This window comes from Pezoporus occidentalis, unplaced genomic scaffold, assembly GCF_034315485.1.
Source record: "Pezoporus occidentalis ecotype Australia unplaced genomic scaffold, CSIRO_AGI_Poc_V1 ctg30, whole genome shotgun sequence".
NCBI lineage: Eukaryota > Metazoa > Chordata > Aves > Psittaciformes > Psittacidae > Pezoporus > Pezoporus occidentalis.
In genome coordinates, this window is record NW_026914941.1 from 1832618 (window position 1) to 1855981 (window position 23364).

General features: G+C 36.6%; 1 protein-coding gene across 5 annotated transcripts in view; it reads right to left on the reverse strand.

Moving 5' to 3' along the window:
- Window positions 1-23364, reverse strand: part of DIAPH2 (diaphanous related formin 2) — a 235640-nt gene that overhangs the window by 57338 nt on the left and 154938 nt on the right. For 2 of the 5 annotated variants that reach the window (XM_062627438.1, XM_062627442.1), the window contains exon 27: window positions 7844-7939. In XM_062627438.1, coding sequence (XP_062483422.1) covers window positions 7844-7939 — 96 coding nt within the window. Of the gene's footprint in view, window positions 1-7136; window positions 7940-23364 lie in introns of those variants that run through there. The other 3 variants (XM_062627439.1, XM_062627437.1, XM_062627441.1) reach the window with 2 other exon arrangements.

The window sequence follows — 23364 nt, forward strand, 5'->3', positions numbered from 1 at the left end:
GCATTTAGGAAAGTCCTGGCACTTGGCTGGCTTCAGACTCGCTGCTCAGCCTCCTTGTGCCTGCAATAGATTTTGCTCTTATGTACAACTTGCTGCATGAACAGTCCTTCTGGGGAGACAAAGAATGGTTTGGGCTGGCCACAACGGTACACTGAATTAGTGAATTTATTATAAGCTTAAAAAAAAAAAACCCAAAACCAAAAACCAAGCTGCTGGAGCAAGACTGCTCCTTCAGCACCAGTACTGGGTATGCAGTTTGCGAAGATGCAGAGCTATGCAACTTTCTCACAGTTTACTCATTGCTAAATGATGGAAGGAACAGTAAGTGCCGACTTCTGTAAAGAGCTTTCAGATTTCCAAGTAAAGACAGCACAAGGAATACAGAGTAATACCCTCTTTTAACCCCATCCCTTATTTTGACTTCAGAGTAAAACACAGGGGTGAGGCAGGAGTCCATTAAACTGCTATTAACAAACCATTCCCCAGAGAAGAAGTGTAAAACATTGAGAACCTAATGTTTCTCAGGGCAAAAGTACTTCAGATAAAGTACTGTAAGAATGTATGGACAAGTTGCTGGAGAAAGTGCTTAAGACAAAGATAGTATGGCACCTTCAAGTCACCTTGACTTTTGTTTTGAGTATCAAGGACTTCAAACGCAAAAGTAAATAGAGAAGAGAAAAAAGAAAAGCAGAAGTTGGGTTACACTGCCAAGTCCATATGTAGTGTGTCCTTTCTCTTGGCAGAGCTTTTCTATCATTTTCAGTAAGCAGGGATTGCTGGCCATTACCTGTCTCTCTGCTGCTGGACACCCTGTTTTAGATCCTGAATTTAATCTGTCACAGATTATTAAACTAAAAACATCGATAAAAAGAGTTATGGCAATACACAGCAATGGAGATTCTCACACAATGAAATAACTTCCTAACTACTAATATATATCTACTGCTAAGATGGTATCAACATTTTGTAACTAAACGCTATTTTGGGTATGATGAGCAGAGAATCTCATTTTCTCCTGATAATGCAACAAGAAACTTTCCATGATTTGTCCTGTTACATCATAACCCACAGGGTGAATATTGTCTTTCCAGAAAGGAAACAAATTAGGGTTTTCCAGTCAAGATAGAAAACACTACTAAAAATCTGGGACATTCTCTCTCTGCTGAGGCCCATCAATTCTTCACTACATGCTTAGGACAAGATGGAATAGAAAGCAGCCCTGTCTGCAAAACAACCATTCTGACCTAATGTCAGTCAAATTACTCAGCTATCAAGTCATACATTGCAGCAGCGGTTTTCATCTCTCTTTTCTTTTCCATTCATTATGTATATATTAAAATATTAAAGCCCATGTGCATTACCTCAATAAACAGTACTGCAGCAGAAGATTTTTCAGCTAGAAGTGTTTCACAGTAATTGGATGAGAACAGCATCACTGCTGACAAAGAGAATTCAAATGTCGAAATGAAAACTAAGTTAGCCTTGCATATCATTCGCTACTACTCATGTAGTCGGTAAATGAATACATGAATATCTTTTCTCTGTGTGCAAAATAGTTTCTCTAACTTCAGCTACCACATACAGATGGAGCCAAAATTCAGCCTGCCATCTCCAGAAACAGTCCTTACAAAATTCTACCACATGAACATGGCTGCCTCCTTCTGGATGACTCTTTTTGAGGCTTGTTACTACGAACAATTCTCTGAATTCTCAGAAAAGCTTTGTTTCAGTTCTACATAGTTCAGTTCTACATAGGACATTCAAAAAGGCTTTTGGAATTCTAAAGGCTTTTAAATGCTTCAGAAGCCACTGTGCCGAGTGAACTCTCAGAACAAGAAATTCCGTCATCTACACTCCATATGAACTCTATAGCTGTTCTGGATACCTGCAGAGTCTTGGGATGAAACAGAAAAAAGCACTTTAAAGAAACAAATATAACATTCAGTTTCCAGGTCTGAAGCACCTGGCACAGTCCTGCAACTGCCTGGCATAAGCTCACATGTTAGATGATGCCATTCACAAATGTCCTGACCCCCAGCACTGCCATGTAATTTTCACAATCATTAATAGGCAATGTGCTTTGACTTCAAAGGGGAACAGGTACTCTGCTATGTCTTCGGTCACAAAAAATTAGGACAATTTAATGAGGAAAGTAACACCAATGTTGATGATTTAAAATGCTAAAACTTGGAAAATGTTCTGATACTTTCAGTGTAAAATTTTATGCAACCCTTTTGTACAAGACCTTATAGGGAATACTTCTCATACTATCTGACATGCATTTTGAAGCATGTGCATTACTAAAAGCAAGGGTCAGGTTACTCTCCTCAACCTGACTAACTTATTAAATGCTTCAGACGAATGACAAGCTCAGATGTGATTAGTAACAATTACATCCCACCATCTTTTTGAAGGACATTGCTCAGAACATGTGTATGCCATCGGCATTTCATTTCATATCTTCATTTAGTCAAGTAAATTCTTGTCTGAGAAAAAAAAAATTAAGATGCATTAATTAATTATTGTTTGTCTAATTCAATTAATTGAATTATATAGCAGCAGCAATATTTACAAAGTCAAGAGTTCAAAATACCACTTCTTTAGGGTTGTCTACCAAACATTCCTAAGTACTTGACACACGCTCTGTCAACATATGAACACTCTGATGCATACCAAGAGAACCTATTTGAAAGAGAACTCATCAATCTTCAATAATTTCTTCAGCGAATTGTAATTAGCACAGTAGCAATTATTCAAATGGATATCAAATTTAGACCCATCTAAAAACCCTAAGCAGGCTGGAGGTTAAAGTCTACTTTGGTTCCTTTTCCTCTCCCTTCTTCACTTCTTCACCCTGCTTACAAGTAGAATTTCTCTGAAATGCCAGTACCTCTGTGTACTACAGCCATGGCTTTCATGCTAGGCCACAAGAGTAATACATTATCTAATATTACTGCTTTAATTACAAAAACTGTAAGCCAAAATGCAAACACAGTAAAAAAGATTACAGCACAAATACCTATTTTTAACTAGCTTTGAGACTGTTTATGGAGCTCTCTGGACTAAGGTAATATGCTAAGACTCAGTTTGAATGGTACTATGAATAGATTTTCCTTATACAACCCATATTTATATTTAGCAGTAAAAGCAACCTTGAATCTCACAATAACGCCTTGAGAGCAAAACCCATAAGTTTATTATTGGTCATCTTTTTTATCTCTTGTTATTCTCGTTGTGATAATTCATGTGTAAGTCTCATCAGTCCACAATTCCTGACTGTAAGCAAAAGCCTTCCATAATACAACTGAGGTAGCAAACATGCTTCTAAACGCTCAGCTTCTCAAAGTAAAATAACAAGAATTTAAGAGATGCCAGCTGAGCATTACAGCAGGAATAGTATTTCTTTACCATGGGTTGTTTAAAGAGATGCCTAAATATGTTTAAGATACATACTTGTTTTTTTTTAAATACCAGACTAGCATTTTTATAGTCCCTTATGGATATTTCTAACTTCATAACAGATACTTAATGATAAAGATGATGACACACTGTTCCAAGTGAAAGGCAGCAAACTAGGCTACTCAAACACGATTTCAGCTGAGCACAAACCAGAATGTGTTAAAAATGCACCTAGCACATTTTTGGATTTGAACACTGATCAATCTTCTCATCAACTCACAGACAGACGTAAGCATGTCAAAAATCAGTTTATTTACAGACCTGCCACATAGAAAATGATTCCTGATGCTCTCAGCAAAGCAGATAAGCCCTGACTGAAGATTTCTGTTGGAGTATGTTTCAGTCAAATAAGTACTGTGCACCCAGAAACCTAATTAATTCTCAAGAACTCATTCAATATAATCAATGCAAATGTAAATATAGAAGTCAGCCTTCTATAAGTGAGTAGCTGTGTCCTCAAGCAGAAGACACAGAATTCCTAAAACTAAAAGGTTATTCCTATAATTCCTTTTAATTAGAATTGTGATGAACTTCCATGTCAAATATACACCTACTTTCTTCTATTTAAAAAAAAAGAAAAAAGAAAAAAGCCACAAAACACTTTAAATTAAAGGAAGTGTCCAAATGCCATCTAAAACCTATCAGAAGTCATTAAGAAGCAGTAATAGTCTATTGCCCCAAATGCCTTTTATCTTACAGAAGTTAAAAACGCAGTGGCAGCACTTCAGATGGATTGCATAAAAGATTCAGATGTTGAAACTGAACAAGGGAAGTTCAGTGTTTCTGTTTGACTCTCCAAGTGCACTGATAATATGGAAATAGTAACAACAGTGTCAGTAACATCAAATTCAGAAGTTCCTACATAGTGCCTACTATGCATCTCGCTGTACTGTTTTGATTTTGCTGCACGGATTGAAAAATGACCCAAAACGTGTATTGACAGACCACATTAAATACTTGTTAAATATACTTTACACTGAAATCTAAAGCAGAAAGAACCTGCATGTACTTTCCTTATAGCTGTGCTTTCCTGGTAGTGAAAGACCACAGCAACAATGGCATGTATTATCCCTGCAATACTTTGGATATATATAGGAGAGGGCATTAGTTATTATTAACATTGCCAAAAAAAAATAGACTTATTTGGCAAAAACTGTATCAGCTTTACAGAAAGAACCATATTAGAATACTTACTTCTGGACAGAAATGTGCTTGAACTAATATTAGAGAGAAAATATTGCTGAATCAGTCTTTTTTTTAATAATATCATACCCCAGATCCAAAGAAAAAAGGTCAGGGAGAACTGGTACAACAGTAGTGCTGGGGACACATTTTAACCTGGGCCCCTGTGATGAATGCCACCTAATATCATTCTTTATTATATTCTCATACTAGGATTAGCAAACTTGCAAAAAGCAAGTATATTTTTGGAAGAGGAAGCAACGTCTCTTGAAAGTAATTTCTAATTATTATTTTATAGCCTCTATCAGCAATGCGATAAACTCAAAGGATCATCTCTATACTTAAAATCCTGTAGCTGAAAACAATAAGGATACAGAATAAGATTAGGAGAAAGAAACCACACAAAGTTCTTGCACAGTCAAAAGTCCGCATAACAAAGAACATACAAGTACAATGGAAGAAAAACTAGGGGAAGAGGACAGGAATTTTTTATTATTACTTCCATGACCAGATAACAAAACATTTTTACTGTAAAAGTCTGTAGTTATAATGCAACCCATTAAAGTGCAACTTTTCATTTACGGGCTTAACCAACAGAAGCAATGCAGTTAAATATATGTTAAATGAGTTTTACTTTTCTGAGCCCGTCGGTATGTTTCACCAAAATTTTTTTTTCCCAGTAGGAAAATGCAGTACTGAGTAGTGCTCCCCAGTACAGGGTGTCATTCCAGATAAAAAGAACTCAATTCCCTTCGTGTCTCCACCTCCTACCCAGTCAGTGTGTGTCTCACTCTTTAAGTATTTTACAGACATGACCACGTAAGGTGGGGGAGAGCAGTGACCTCTGTAAAAAAGGCTTTGGCAGAATGACACTCTTCTGGGGTAGTTGTAAGCTTACAGTAACTGGAGTTCTCCAATTCAAATAAGATGATCCCTCTCAGGTCCAAACCTACTCACCCAAAGCTAGCAGTGAACACATGCCACTGCACAGGTTTCTCTTTTGGAAAGCTGTGGGCTGTTTTTTTTTAAGCCAAAATGATTAACGGTGCCACTGCCAGTGCTGGTACAGTTTGTTTGCTCCTTTGAATTAAATTTACTCCATGAAACCACTGGAAGCAAATACAACAAAAGCCAAATTTTCATGGTCTACTGTTTGTAACCACTGAGAGAACTGTAACCTTCCATAGTTTTCATTTTCACCCTGAGTAGATGCAAACACAATAAGCAAGTTTACAACAAGATAGATCTAGAGCATATACATGAAAATGTACATATGGGAACTTACGGTATTGCTGAGCATTTTTTTGGAGGGCATTTTCTTGTTTGTGTCCTGTTAGTTTGTTTTGGTTTTAGGCTTTCTTTAGGGGCTACCTGTTACCAAATAACTAATAAACCCACAAAAAGCAAGCAAGCAAAAGTCATTTTTTCTCCTCACTAGATTTAAACTAACAGTGAAAACTGACACACAAAAATGAAATCTGTGTCCTAACAGGCAGAAAGCAACAATTTTTCTTCTCTGACTATGACAGCTACCAAGACAAGTTTAAGCTCAAAACTTTGCTGTACAAGTCTAACTTCCAAGATATCAGCGCCTATATCCTTTTTCCTGTGTGTTAAGGATATATACTGATAACAGACAGTACAGGAAGCTATCAATAATGGAAACTCCTACACCGTGCATAGACAGCACTGTACAATTTGATGTATGCTTGCCAATCACAACCACATGACTCTGGAAGGCCAGAAATCCCCCAACCTCTTCTTCCCAGAGCTTCTTTTAATGCTACAGTTCACTGCTTAAGAGATTTCATAGCCATATTTTTACATAATAGTCTTACCCAGTTATAAGAAGACTTGAAGTTGGCCAGAGCTTGGCAATGGATTACCTAAACCTTTTCTCACAGAAAATTCCCCAAACTACTTAAATTTAAAAGCCAGACCCCACTAGAATATCAACTGACACATTGAAATTTTGAACACACGGAAGTCAAAGTGACTCCTTTGATAAAGCACACGAGAAATAAATGGGATTTTGAACTAGCTGTGGTCCTATTGTTGCAGAGGAGTCACTGGTTTTGGAACTAGGTTCAGCCATCTTGCTGGTTTCTCAGCTGCAGCAGGGTTTGCGCAATCTCCTCTGGTCTCTGGGAAGCTTTTCTTTGTCACCACTGGGTGACAAGTATCTCCTCAAGCCACAATACAGAGAAACAATCTCCCATACTGAAATTTCTCAAGATATGGAAAAAAACCCACATTTTGATCGAGGAATTCTTTCAGTTCTGATCTGAGAGCAGAAACAAGCTGAATTAAGTATTATACTGGAACTGTAGCAAAATTCATTTCTTAGTACGAGCATATTATGTAACTTCTTTTTATTTTTTTCCATAAGATCAGGCATATGGCAAATAAAAATAACTATATACCTCCTTTGCTAGCTAGATGGAAGAGGGTAGGAGAATCTGCCTTTACTCTTCCAGTCGTCTAAAAAACATGAATCTAACCCTAGCTCATGGAGAATTAGGCAGATATACATGGCTTATTCACAAGATAACTCAATTTGGCCAGCACATGCTAACATAAGCTTTTGATTTTATGTGAAATAACTACAATTTCTCAATTTTAAATTAAGAGAATATTCTTTAGTGTAAGACTTCTTTTAAATTGGGAAATACAGTATAGTGCCATGAGCTTTGATGAAAAGTAAATGCAGAGTAAATTCAGTTCTCAAAATGTGTGCAACTGGCACAGCATAAGCAGAAGTGTGAATACAGAGAATATGCAGTTGCTTAGCTTTCTCTCCAGTTTTCTTAAAACCAACATTTCAAGAAGCAATAATTACTCAGACTAAACCAGTAACCAGACTAAGTCCAGTACAATAATACCGTCTCCCTCAAGAAAATGAAGCTACTTTATTGTGATTTTGACTTTTATAACTACACACAGTAAAACTTCCAAAACAGAACATATCTAAGACCACTGCTTGAAAAAGACTATCAGCTATATGCCCAAACTCTTCCTGGTGTAAGAAGCTAATATTTTTTCACAGCACCACTTACAATACATTAATTATACTTAAGATTTCCAGAGTACCTCAATGACTAACAGTAGCTCAAAGTTTTTCAGTGAAAACTGTTGGTAAATGTTTGCAACACAACTTTTGCCCGCTCAGTTTCTAACTCAAAGTTTGTAGAAAGCATCTTACCTTGTCCTCTTGGTGTTCGTTTCCTGCGATCTCTGAAAGCTGCTCCTGACTGCAAGGCCTCCAGCAGACTATCCATCACTCCCGTCTCATCACCCTCTGAGAATAAGAGACAAATAATATTCATCTCAGTGCGACTGAAATCAGACTTTAGAAAGAAAAAAAAGCTAGCAGTGGTGTCAAGTTTACATAACATTCCAAATAAGAGCTGTGTACATTTTAATGTAATGGATGCTGTCAGTGCTTCAGGTATTACTGTCTGGTTTTTGTATGATGCTCTATTAAGCAAAATTGATGACAATCCTCTGGTTCTTTCAACTTAGAGATGTTATCTCATGCATTATTGATGACATCTTCAGCATGCAGATAGACAACTGCTGGTGAATGACTGCTGTTCTGCTTTTAAATTCTTTTAAGATTTTCCTGAAGTAGAAACAGGTCATTTCTTCTTGATTTAACCAACCCACATGGAAAATCTGATGAAAGGTGGCACAAAGGTAAATATTGTAGTATTGCCAATATATGTATGTTGCCTTACACCTTCCTGCATTAAATCCTTGAAAAAACCCCAAACAATTGTCTATACAATGTGGGAGGATACATACATCATACACTACACATGTAACGGTGCACCATGGGTGATCTTCAAGATCATGAAAGAACAGAGGGAAGAATCATGCAGTGAAAGGAAGTGGCATAACATTTCTTAAATAGCTCAATTCCATAAATGTTAAATCTTCCTTTTTCCCTATCCAAGCTAGCCTGTTGGCTTTAAATAACTGGACTTTATGGTACATTATGGAAATCTGGGTAGAAAGATGACTTCATTTTCACGTATTTAACTTCCTTTACATTTCAGTCTGCTACTAACAGTCGAGCGCAGTATGAGAACTAGAGGTCAGAGAACTGCAGTGCTACAAAACTATCGATGAATGCCTCTTTTTCTGTTCACATGTCTGTTAGAAACCAAAACTAAAATACAGACTAGACTCTGCAGGTAGGTGGACATTTTAGTCACATCTCTCAGACTTCAAGCTAATATAAATTTCCCCATCATAGAGTGGGAAGACAATTACTTTGTGCATAAGATTTACATTACAGTAAAATACTTCTGACTCACACAAAGTGTAGGAGGTTAAATGCACATTCAAACTCTCAAATGTTCAAGTCTAAAAGCAGCTTATTAACGGAAAAGGTATTCTGCCCCAGTTCTCTATTACATTTAGATTTAACAGACTAAATCCAGACCTCATATAAGAGCACACCAATCCTAAACCAGTACCTGGTTCAGATTTGTACATGATGATGATGATGATGAGTGTAACTACTCAGTAAATTGAAATTGGACATCAAGGTAATTCAAACTATTAGTATAATATACAAACACATACATAAAGTTCTCTCCCGTGTAAGATGAAAGGGAGCAGAGCAAGAGTAGCAACTAGCAGAAGACTTAGAAATACCAGGTTTAATTATGTTACATCTAAACCCCTGAAAAAACTAAGCTCCTGCAAAATTAGCTTCTCTCAATTCACACATCTACAAGGCCTTGCCTAAACTTGTCTAAAGCACACAACATTGTAATTTTTCTTTGTGCTCTTTATCCTACACATGCCTATTCACTGACTTGTTGTTGGCTCTGTATTACATTTAGTTTCTAAATCAAAAGTCTGTGAGTACACTTTGTCCAAACTAATACTCATCAAACAGGTCTGAAACATTTAATGAATGTGACTGTAATACATAGTATCAGTTAATATGTTTGAATATTTTATGCACAGAAAAATTACAATATCATTCGATCTTCATTAAAAGAGTTGGCAGAGTTTACTCAAAAAGACAAAGATCCTTCGATACTTCATAATGTTTATGAAGCTTTCCACTTTTTGCTGAGTGTGCTACTCCACCTCTAATTACTGCAACTGCTAAAACCCACTCTGTTGCTTGAATACCAAAATATACAATATAAAGACACATGAATTAAGGAAGCTGTAGAACACAATGAGGAGATTTTTAACTCCTCAAATTTATACTCGGTCTAATCTCAGCATTGCACTTTAAATTCCTCAGGTGATAAAGTGGGAACTGCACAAAGAACTTCATTTTCAGTCAGCCTTCATTTAAATTTTTTAACAAAATCTAAAGAAATTTCAGCCTTTCCCCACAGCTCTTGCTGAGGTACTTCACATATTACCACCTATCTCCTTGATTGGCTTTTTGTTTTTATATATTACTGTAAAAGTCATCCCCTTGCAGGTCCCACAATTTATACGTTTAGTCAACAGATTTAGGCCACTTTAAATGATGATAATGCAGACAAAACCAACTTTCTTCTTCCACAGAACAATATTGTTGCTTCTTCCACTGCTAAAAAGCCCCGAGCGTGGTGACAGGCACAGAGAAAAACAATATGATACAATGAAGAAATAAAGTCCCATTTGAGGTGAGCAGGCAACTTCGGTATCAAGACAACTAACCTTTTCATAATTTTCAACCACTTACAGCAAACAGAACAGAAGAAGGGAAAAAGAAGAATCAGAGTAGTCCATAACATGGAAGTGGATATGAAAAAGTCATAAGCTCCATACACTTACGATGGATAGAATGAGGAACAGCTGTATCATGCATCTATAAGCAAAGTTGTTGTGCATGGTATTCTAAGCATTAGCACCCTGGAACTAGACCACCAATTTCAAAAAAAAAGAGACCTTTGATCAGACAAAAGAAATTAAATCAGAAATTGAAGATTTGGATGTACAAAAGGATGGTGTATGTGTGCATGTGGGGGCTGTATCTCAACATGGTCAAACTGGGTGAACTTTTCACCTCAATGTTAATGCACATAAACAGCACTACCTTTTGGAACAAAAAGATAAATGACCATGGATGAGTGATGAGTAATGCCAGATCAGCTAATACAAAGTTCTCTCCACTGACACAGAAACAAATGGCAAATCTCTATGACATTAATGGGCCATTTGAAATGACCATATACCTATTATTATTATTACTATTATTATTATTACTAAACAATTTACGTATGAGAATCTTCACCTGGTAATATGAAATATAGTTCACTTTCAAACAAGTTTTGAAGTGAACAGAACACAAGATTATGACATTATATTTCTGCCCTAGAAATTAGACTACATTTATGGTTTTATGCTTTTTGTTAATGCAATACACTGCACTTCATCTGGCTGGAAAAATTCTCTCATTTATCTGGTCTTCAACACCGGATATAATAGCTGCTTAATTCATTAGTGGAAAGTGCAAAAAATGATCCTTAGAAAAATGTCTGGCTAAGTAACAACAGGTTGTTAATAGATAGGAAGCTTTAACAGTTGAGAGCTTGTCAACTGAACTTTTCTGAAAAACTAATAAGTGGATTCAATGTAAGAACAGAAGACATACAAATAAGGAATACTAACATTAGGAAAGATAAGATCAGAACATACGTAAGATTTTGACCAATTAAAAAAGATTAATAGATATAAGTGTGTATAACTTCATGTGCAGGATAGAAGCTCTTCACTAGGGAATGAACAAGAGCTCCAATATAAATAGTGATCAAAGAAACAATGATGAATGACCTATCTGATCAGCGTTCAAAAGTCACATACTCTTATTTCTAGTACTAACATACTGTGTACAAGTTTAATTACAACATTCACACAAGACAAATGACAAGTTGAAAAGCTTTTGCAATAACCAGGGGAGTGGATTCTAACGAGAAATGCCTAAGGCAGCACTATCTCTTTAGTGAGTACATAAAGCAGCCACTGAAAGCAGGTTTGACAACCTCCTCCTGTGCTTAGAATCTGCGAAGTCCCAAAAGAGAAAATTCACCCCGACAGATAACTTCACCAAGAGAGTGCTGTTATGGTACAGCAGGAAAACATCTAGGCTGAATTAGTGGAATTACCTTTACAATCAAAAACAATGTTCTAAAACACGTTTCCAAAGAAGATTATAGGAATAACTGGAGATTTTAAGCATGAAGCAAAAAACTCTGAATGGAATTATGTGATATAGCACAGGCAACAGCAGAAGTTGTATGATCGTTTCAACCCACTCTACCTAAAGCATGAATCTGCAACTCATCGATGGTGTATATTGAAAACGGTACATGATAAAATGGGGATGAGTGAACGAAACCCACTGTTGTCATTTAGGCTGCTGTGTAAGTTACAGCATGAAGAACAGCATTCCGGGATATCTGAAGTGGTGAACTAAGTCTTTACTTCTGAGCAAGTGTTTTAGTTTCTAAAGGTCTTCTAGTGCAGATATGAGGAAAACTGTCCATCCAAATAGCAACTAGTTGCTTAAAATATCTATCAAGACAATGTATTAGAAAGTGTCTGATCAGGTATAACTAATCTGTCTTGATTTTTCTTCATATAACACTGAACTCAAAACTTTACAATCAATTAGCAATTTAATTCTAATGTAAAGTACTTCCAAAGAAGTAAATATCAGAGAGAAACAGAGCATATAAACTATTCCCAAAACATTAAACGGGAGATTTAGGTTATAGGTACGGAAAAAATTCTTCCCTGTGAGGGTGCTGAGGCACTGGCACAGAGTTCCCAGGGAAGCTGTGAATGCCCATCCCTGGCAGTGTTCAAGGCCAGGTTGGAGCAACCTTGTCTAATGGAAGGTGGCCCTCCTCATGGCAGGGGGTTGGAACTGGATGAGCTTTAAGGTCCCTTCAACCCAAACCAGTTAGTGATGCTATGATTATTTTTAAACTTCAGCTTTCATAAGATGAATAATCTGTCCCAAACTCAAGCCATTCTTTATATTTTATCCACCACCAAATGGCAGATGGAGATGCAACAACAGTATTAACTTTGCAACTTCAAATATTTAGAAAGAAGGCAGGAAAAGAAACATTTTCTAAAAAGGTAAATTTAATGTAAATGTGCCTTGCATGTGCAATACTATTGCAGGAAAGACTACAGTAGTGTACAAGCCTTAAGGCTCCCTCTGTAAAACATTAATTCAAGATTTAAAAGTTTAATAATCAATATGTGAAGAACAAAGTTTCAAGCACCCTTCCAGACAAGTCCTATTATCACTCAGTCTCCCTTCTGCTCCGTAGGTACATGTAATTTTTTGTCACCCTACTTACATGGAAGATTCGCTTGACAACTACTTAAGATAGTAATGCTAGAAAAAAACACATCAAGATGCTTTGCTGCTCTGCCTTCCTTATGTTGCTTGTGTCCACTGTATCAGAATGTGTGTAAAAACACAGTCCAGAGATAAAGCCCATCAAGCACATCAGGTCTTTCACCCAACACAAATAAGCACATGGAGCTGACATTTAACCTACCTCTGGAACACAGAGTAGGGATTAAAGTGTCTTCATTTTAAACAATAATTATTTGAAACAGCCTGCTCTTGCACTGTATTATGACTACCTGATATACAACTACAGTTACTTGGTACAGGTAGGTTATTTATTTTAGCATAATCTGTGCACTGCTAAATCAACCATGAGGACTATGTTCTAAAGCTAGAAAACAAATACTTGAGAATGATGGAGAACGTTTAGGCTACCTTTTTTTCCACAGACCCAACACAATCCCTCACATGCTTCTCTAGCCATTTTCTCTGTTTTAACAGCTCCTCTGAAACAAAAGAACCATTTCAACATGAGGATGAAGATAAAATATTTCCCTGTGCTATCAGTGCCAGCACTTTATGAAATATGACCCTTAAGTTAGATTTAGAATCCTTTTTTGTAGATATTACATTCCTTTATCACTTCCTGACAAATCTCATCTAAACCTCAGAAAGAGACCCCAACATCCATACCTCCTGATATTAAATGCAAAATCATGTTCTTTTCTATTTATAACTCTTATGATTAAAATGAAACCTGAAGTTGACAAAAAATTATGCAGGTAAAGTATCATTTTTGCTTGCCTGAGGAGCAATAAAGGCTCAGCTGAGCCAAGACAACAACAGGTTTTACTGGCTTTTTTTTTTTAAAGCAGCTGCTGCTCAAATTTCATACTGGAAACTGAAATGTGTTTAGTCAGTTGTAGCTTATGAGGCTTTTAAAGTCATTAAGAGAGCCCTGCTAAAGACCACACTAGAAAGCATGTGGTAGTGCTCTTTTTAGGGGGACTAACCTGAACCATGGTTGATAAATGTATCACAGCTCTTTTGTAGACTGTATATGAAGATGGGAATATTGAACTTTTTTGGCTTCCTCTGATTCACTAAGCATTCTAGAACTTGCTACTGTGGTTGTGGCCACCCCTGGCGATTTTAACTTTATGAGTTTTTAGTTTCTCACCTCTAAACAATCATCACAAGCTGTCCTAAAAATAGATTTGTATCTTTTTCAAGAAGACAAGTAGCAATTTCCCTGAAGCCAAGCTCACTTCTGAGGAGCTATTTTTAAAGAAATAGAGACATATTTAACTTTCTTTTTTACTCTTTCTTGCATAATAAAAGGAATGCTTTTAACATCCTTTTCTCTCCCGTCATTACAGGATACAAAGAAAAAGTAGACTTAGGTAAGGTCAAAGTAAATTTGGAAGAGATTTTATCTAAACATTGCCTCCAAATGTCAGCTAGACTTCCATGCACTACATGAACAGTCACGTTTTTCCCAGCTCTAAATGTTCAGTATATGCTAAAGAAGGGAATTTGAAATCTAACAAGGAGCTCCTGGACAAACTCAAACACAAAAAGGAAGCCTGCAGAGGATGGAAGCAAGGTAGCCTGGGAGGAATACAGAGACATTGTCTGAAGAAGAACTGGAAAGTTAGTGAGACCTATTTCAGTTTCTTTTTGCGGTCTCTATTGTACAAAACTTCACCTCAGCCTTTACTAAATTATTGTCTATCAAAAAGGTAGGAATAAGCATCTTCTAGCAGATTTTTTCAGTACCTTCACAATAACTGTTCTTTTTTCAGTTTGCACTAGAAAGAGAGAACATCTTGATCAGAACATAAAAAATCCCAGTAACTACTACTTTTCTTAAGACAAAATCTAAGAACTGAAGCAGCACTACTGATGGGAACTTCCCAGGAAATTCTTCATTAATCTGGGCCCTGCCTGAAAGAGTCGAGTCCAGTACCATGGCAGGTAACACACGCTGGCTACCTGCCTGCTTCTCCAAGTAGTCTTAAAATTACACTTCTATTCACATCTTGCACTACCCTGTTTGCCTTGAACTTGTAATTACTTTTTGTAACTGTAACGTGTCCTGCATAAACTTTTGAAAAAGATTTTCTATTCATAATCAGTGTCAGAATTTTAATTGCAATATATTCACTTAAAAAGGTCAGTTTTCTGTGTCTTTCAGAAAGTGCTGTTTTCTGTTCTCCTCGCATATTTGCATTTCATTCATTTCCTAAAATCATTCTGCATGCATAATAAATACCTGCAGGAAGCAGTTTTCCTTGGCATTCTAGATTAGAATACAGCCTCATGACTGTTATTTACTTTTTAATTACAGAAGAACAAGTTAGGACAGGGCAACTGGTAAATGAACCTATACCTCATGTCAGTTTAAAAACCAAGGCAAATCCTTGCTTACATGCCAATTAAGCTCCCTGTTTATGATAACCTGATCTCAGGCTTAATAAAGTTAATAGAATGAGAAAAAAACTGTTTTGTTGTACAGGCAGGTTATTGAAAACAACTATTGAAGTGTGCACACTTCTTCGTTTGCTGAAAATGTCACAGTGGTCAAGGTCTACTTCAGCAGGAATGTATTGATTTGAAATGCATCAACATTACCCCTGGGGCCTCATTCTGCACAGACCTATGGCCCTAGCAAGGATAACTTTCACTAAACTTAAAAAAAATACACTTTAATACGGATTCCTTAGTAACAAATGGGAAGACATTGCCTCTATGTGGGAAGGAAAAGATTGCACTGCTCAAAAAACAAAACAATAATGACCATATGATACCTAAACAATTTTCAGTAAATGCATCTGTAATAAAGTTCTACTGTTTGAAGGCTACTTTTCAGTTACAGTACTAAGCAACTTCTCATTACTGTGATTAGCAGATCCATAAGGCAGCACAAATCATCACTGCTTTTAGCATTAGGAAACTATCTTCTTTAAAAAGTTGCTTATAGTTGAACAACTATTCCAATATTTTAAGAAAAAAAACAGTCTTGGGAACTGATTTTGAGGAAGGAAGATTTCCGTTAATATTCTTCCAGATTTTTGGGTTTTGTTTGTGTTTTTTGTTTGATAGAGTTAATTTTCTTCGTAGCAGCTAGTATGGGACTGTGTTTTGGATTTGTGCTGGAAACACAGAGATGTTTTTGTTATTGCTGAGCAGTTCTTACACAGGGTCAAGGCCTTTTCTGCTCCTCACTCCATCAGTGAGGAGGCTGGGGGTGCACAAGGAGTTAGGTGGGGATGTAGCCAGGACTGCTGACCCCAACTGACCCGAGGGATATTCCATACCAAAGGGCATTGTGCTCAGTATATAAACCAGGGGGACATCCAGAGGGATGCCATTTGTCTTTCCAAGTCAATGTTACATATGATGCTGTCCTGGGGATGGCTGAACACCTGCCTGCCTGTGGGGACTGGCGAATGGATTCCTTGCTTTGCTTGCGTGTATCACTTCTGCTTTACCTATTAAACTGTTTTTATCTCAGCCCACAAGTTTTCTCACTTACACTTTTCCAATTCAGGGGGTGGGTGTATAAGGAGGGGTGGGGAGGTGGTGGTGAGCAAGCAGCTCTGTGGGGCTCAGTTGTCAGCTGTGGTTAAACCGTAACAATGTTTTTAGCTCGGTTTGTAATAACATTGTCCAATTTATATTTCAATTATTTCAAGTCCTAAACCAAATTTAGCCAACTGTACTGATATCATGAATAAAAAACAAACAGATTTCAGCGCCAGAACCAGAAGTGACCAAGGTCGATCCTAAATTCATTTTGGGATGACAATTATAAAGTCAAACAGGTAACAAAGAAACATCTCTGTGGCACATAAAGATATTCCTCAGACACAGACAGTTATTGCTTTTTAGGACCCTTTCAAACTGACCGAAGAAAACTTCTGTAACTCATGTTTTCTTATTACAGTCTGCAAGAAACAGAACTTTCTGAAAAGCTTTTGTTTAATTTTAGAGTAAAATCAACTGCATGCCCATATGATAAAGAATCAATGATATTTTATCAAATGGCTTAAAGAATTCTTGGCCAGCTCATGACTGCCGTATCAGTATAGGCTCACTTTTATCATACGTTAAATCTCAAGCGAAGGGAAGTAATTAGTTCAGACTAAAGTGCTGAATGTCATTCCTTAGCACAACAGCTTACACTACATCCTGTCTAAAACAAATTAAAATAATACAATCCTCCAAAGGATCTTTATTAAGCTTCTTTGTCGTGAGTTTACTTTGCCAGTGGGGGTTGGCAAGTCAAGCATGCCGTTCCAGCACTTTTCCTACTAAGGAGGTGTACATAATAAAAAGCAATGGCAAATGTCAAGCTGTAATTTGTCCATGGTTTTGAATCCTTTCTACACAGATTCCAAAGTGACCCTGAAACTACTTCTTTTTCCACGATGATTAAACTAATATCACATGGACTGGGCAAGTATGGAAGCTGAATTTGACACTGCATTTAAACCAGAACAAACACAGACATCAAAACTTACCGTATTCAGAATATGTAGCCCAAGATAGGTAAACTGAATATAGATTTGAGTATACATTTCCTCATTAATACAGGTCTCTATTTTGTTATACTCGTACAGTCCAACTACCAGTTCTTTGACTTTTCTGCAAAGTTTCTACCTGATATTTTTCTCATCGCTGCAATATTTCACTGACTAAAGAGGTATTTTGTTTCTAGCTTTTGATAGCTCTCTGAAAATCATTTTTTATGTGGTGAAGCTGAACATTCTGTACTCTCAAGACAAATGTTACTACATTACAGCTCTCACCTCACGGAACATGACACTGAATCATGTCTCTCTAAGTTTAAAATCTAAATTTTCAGACCTGCAAAGTCACACTTTTACCTTTACTGACCATCTGGCAATGTCTAAAAAAAACCCAGCCATATTTCCACTTTCTGTTTGCAACAAAAATCTATACACTGGATACAGAAGCTTTGTTTCTGCTGCACATTTAGAAGACGAAATGCAGTATGTTTAGAATTTTTTGTATCTTCTAGCAGTGGACTGCACAACCCAGCAATGACCAGCAACTTCAAGTCGAAAGTCTGATTATACAGCTAGCAAAGAGCCACTGAAATAAACATCATAATGCTTAAGTTCATTTACACCTCTACATTTGAAAAGACAAGACAGAACTTTTTCTTCTAAGTATACTCTGCATTAGTATCAGCCTTTTAAACTGCCTTTAAGCACAGTGAGTGTACTTGGGTACAAAACTGCGCTAGCATTTGTGGCAGTGTTGTAACTTTTCACTAGTCAATACTTCAGACAGAAATTTATTAACAAAGATCAATTATGATATATACTGACAAATTATCATGATTTAATTTATGTACTTAACTATGTATACTACTGTTAAACACTTGAGATGGGTGTTAATAGCAAGCATGCAGTAAGAGGCTCACCAACATGATATTCTTTCCCACTAATTTGAGAAATTACTCTTGTGGAGGCAGCAAGTTCTATTAGAAATGAGACACTAGCACCACAGGAAAATATCATCATTTCACTAAGACAGAGCTTGGTCACCAAACTTGTCCTGCTATTACAGTCAATCAAACTTCCATTTTGCAACAGTTCTACATGTTCTCCTCCTTACTACCTGATTCCCAAACAAACCCTATACTAAAGGAAAGGTAGTTTATGAACTAATTTGTTTGTTTATACAAACATAATGCTACACAGCACTTACATGGATAAATAATACTGCAGGTACTTTTAAAATTAACAGTAATACCTGCTCTTTGAAATAAGAAATCTTCTTCCAAGGAAAAGGAGAGCTGAACGTGCATTCACAGCTATCCAAAGTTACCACTTGTTACTGTTTGGTAACTAGTCCCCACAAAACCTACTTTTAAGGGAAAAGAATTCAAATGTTCTGCCTTTCTCCACCTGCAGTTATCCCAGCCTCAGATTTCAGAGAGTCTAATAATTCCCTCCCTCTTGACAGATTATCTCATTAAATCCATTTGATTGCAATGCATCATAAGGCATATTCATAAACCAACACTAATTTTTCCATTGCAACATTTTAAAAGGTGAGATTACATTTAAAGTTGTAGTTTCTTTCTAACTTCTTGTCCATCCTCACATCTATTTGCATTTCTTTGAGCTGCTTTTGACCCATATTAATAACATTTAGAGTAATTTTTATATCCCTCACCATTCTCAAGGCAGTTCCAAACTCCTGGATAAACAGATCTTAAAAGATTTTGAGCAACTCATGCATAATTGCTTTGGAGAAATAAAGAAAGCCAATCAAACCTCATTCTGGTTCTATAGGTGCTCACATTTAACCACAATGTGAATCTCCATCTTATTTTTTTCAGTGAATATTGTATTTCAGGAAGACTACAGCATATTCAAACAGACCATTGACATCAATATGAAGGATAATGACTTCCCAAAGGAATTGTAATCCTTGACTCATTGGCATCCAGCACCATAAACTAATAACCTGTAGAATACAAATAAGCTCCAAGATTTATCATTCCAGGTACCCCATACAATCACCAGCCAATAGGGGAATTTATAGGATTAAGGCTAAGACATTTACAAAATAATATGTATCTCGTAATAAAATTAGCATGGATCTCTGTTTATGTAAAGCACATAGAAGGAAGATGTAACAATGGGGAAAACCTGGAATCATAAGACAACTTTACCAGCAGGAACCTCTAACTATATTCCGCAACAGTCAATGCAAGTGTAACAGCAGCTCAAAGAAACATGACAGAATTATTGCTGATACTAGCACATACCAGTCTGAATAAGTGGCATATGAATTCTTTTATATGAATATTCGAAAAGGGAAAGTAGGAATATCCGTCAGCCACTAGCACAGAACTTCATTTCCATTATCTTCATCTGCATTAGGGGAGAATGTTAATATATCTTCAAAACAATTAATTCAATACTAATTGGGACTGAGGAAGCTCATTCTATCTTTTATCCTAATACTGGTAGTTAAAAGGTGATTTTAATTGCCAGAGTAATCAGATATAATGAAGAGCAAAACTGTTTCTGATTAAATAACATTTGCATCAGAATTGCTGTTATAGGCTTTTCAGCTCCTAGAAAGCTGTCTTAGTTTCTTTTTTTCTCTCTTGTTCAGATATGCACATGGAGGCTCTGCTGCAAGAATTCTGCAGATGTTAAGTCAGATGGAAGTCGTGAAAGACTATGTACAAATGTACCATAGCTCAGCCTGCAACAGCCCTCAAAAATAGGAAACTGCTGAAAAACAGCTATAAAGAAAGTTCCATGGAATTAGTGAATGCTAAAGAAGTGAAGGGACTATTTACTCTTTTTCCTAGAGAATTCCTCTCCCATAATAAAGAAGACTGGTTCATGATTTAGACTGTGAAATTTAAGATCTTTAGGTACGTGCATGAGTCACTTGAGTCTTGCAATGTCTCCAGGCCTCACGAGGAAAGCAGCATAACCGAGTACTAACAAACAGATGCAGGAGTAACAGCAAAGTGAACAGAACCCCAGAAAGGAGCAAATATTCCCATGCTCTACAGCAGCACTGTTCAGAAAGAAGAGAACAGCTGCTGCCAGAACAGCTTGCCATGGCATTGCCTGCACCACAGATGACAGTGGCAGACTTTCAGCACTACATAACGGGAAATAAGGATTTATAGTACGAACTTTTAAAATGGAGGTTTTAATATTAAACAGCAGGTCTCACTATAAATTGCTTTAAGGTGTAGTTTTAAATCAATAGGATATGAAATACACTTCACTAAGAAAATTTTCAAACTTCTTTGGAAAAAAGTATGCAAATAAGAGTAGAATTGCATGACAATATAAAAATTTACTTTTCTCAGCAAAATTCAAGCAATCCTAACAGTCTTGATAAGGTTTTTAATGGTAATTTAAATCAGTTGTTAAATGACCACTTTTATATGGATATTCTTCAAAACTGCTTGAACATGTCAGATAGGGAGAAATGGTGTTAACTTCTGAAAATACTTCACAGAAATTGAAGTTTTCCATTAAGATGAACACTATGTAATGCCTCATTCATCAAAATGCTTTTATAGACAGTCACAAAAGTTGCCTTTGACTCAAGCCATTACATAGCCTTTGCTGTTCAAAACACCTCATCTGTATCAACAATTTTACCCCAAATAATGCTGAATTCATTGGCTACATCTCAAGAAATTATTTCCAATAGAACCACAAACTCAAAAGACCTTAGTTTAATTGAATGTTCATTTTTGTTCAACTGAGAACCCCTTCACCTTTCTGTATTTCTTACTCTGCTTATTTACAACAAATCAGACACACTGATACAGCGAAGTTGAAGCAGAGACGTACACGTTGGGCAAGTTCCTGCTGTAATTTTTTTAGTTTTAAAGGTATACGTTGATTTTGTCCCCTCTCAGCCGATTTTGTTTTGCATGAAATGCACAATGCATTTTGAAATGTGGATTTGCTTTAAGATTTAGAATTACTTAAGTTTGTACGAGGCTGTCCAGTGTAAATCACCTCAAAGTTTCCATGGAGTTGAGAGCTTTCCTATATTTTTACATTCGTCTTTACATATTTTAGCATGTTTAGCAGGATTTATATCAGTTTACACATGGTATTGATGTGGCATCTCAATTACACAGAGCACAAACCACCAAACTGAGTAACCCGGTCTCTACAATATTAGCAACTCTAGGTTACTTCATAACTGGGTACTATAGAGGACAGGTTTCAATTCTGGCCGCACTGCAGTTTTCACCTTTCTCAGTTACACTAAGAAGCATATATTAAGTGTAATATTTAATTAATTCTAATTAATTTTAATCTGGTTTCTCCAGTGTCCACAAAAAAAAAAAAAAAAAAAAAGGTAGCTGCATAACCAGGTAACAGCAAAAAATAATTATTAGGGAACTACACAGTGAAAGGCTGGAAAATGTAGGAATCCAATTACTCTGATCTGAAAGGCCAGAGCAATGCATTAAAATTTTATTCTTGAAGATACATCTAGTGAAATGACTCAAAGAGTTAGGTTAAAACACCCTTTGGGTGAAAATCACCTTGTCAAAATGACAGCTTGGGAGGACATCTGCCTCCTTCCTCTAAGTGTTTTGTGTCACATCCACTTAGCCAAATTTATAAACTATTTATATAAGCAGCAATGAGCATACAGACATAGAGGGATCAGCAAAAAATAGTCGGCAAAACCAGTATCAATGTGGTGGAGTCCAGTGAGGATAGACTATCCTCCTGCCTCTGACCATGGCAATAGAGTTGTGATATGGCTATTTCAATGTATTAGACAGTATAATTACAAGTATAAAACTAATTTTGTTTCACTTGTTTAGAAACATTAAAAATGGGAGTTTTGGTACATTTGGCCATGTGCAGTTATTTACATATTTGTTAGTTTCAGTAAAAAAGAAATGCAAATGCAAAATTAAATTTTAGTTTTATCTCTTCATAGGAAAAGTCCTTCATAATGAAAAGAAAGATGTTAGCAGGAGACATGTGTCACTGCTAAGCTTGACCCACTCCTCACCTGCTTAACAAATTAACAGATGGACACAGGTACGCTCTCACCAAGTGGGCTGAAGCAATTTAAGGTGTAACTTTGAGCTGTTTGCTGTAGCCCTTAAACACAGACCAACCCACTGACAACAGTACCTAAGTGGGCTGCTTCTGCTTTTCAATGGCTAATAAAACACATTAGCTTACACTGTCCTCAGGTAGTTACAATTAACCTCTCTCAATATGTCTTCAAGCACACTGGTAGAGAGGAGGGTGATGATGGGACATTTAGGTCGTTCTTACCGCACTCACAGAAAAGTGCCTGTCCATATTACAAAGGACATTTGTTGTCAGGTGACAGACAGTAATTTAAAATTAGTCACAAGGTGAAAGAAAGGATTAGAAAAGTCTCCATGAACTTAACTTCACAAAATACAGTGCATGTATTTATGCATCACCTGTATTTAAATTCTGTATTTTGTTTATAGTTAAACTGAAATTATTAGAACAATCTTTATATGGTATGAAATTAAAGTTTGTCATCCAGACAAAGCCATGGAGTTGTTCACTAAAACTTACACTGCATTAGAGTCCATGCAGTGCCACTGCCACCTTAAGCAAGGCCAAAAATAACAGTATTTACAGTACCACTGCAGAAACCCTTCAAACCAGCCCTGGGGAAGTCACCTGAACACCGACAGAAACCAAGCAAATAAACAGCAAGACTTAGAGGCTTTGGGGCAAAGTGAAGTACACAAACATAGGAGAATTTTTAAAAGATTCCCACATAAATAATGTGCTTTCTATCATCATATTCAAATTACAGAACATTACTATAAGCTCATTTTTAACACTCAG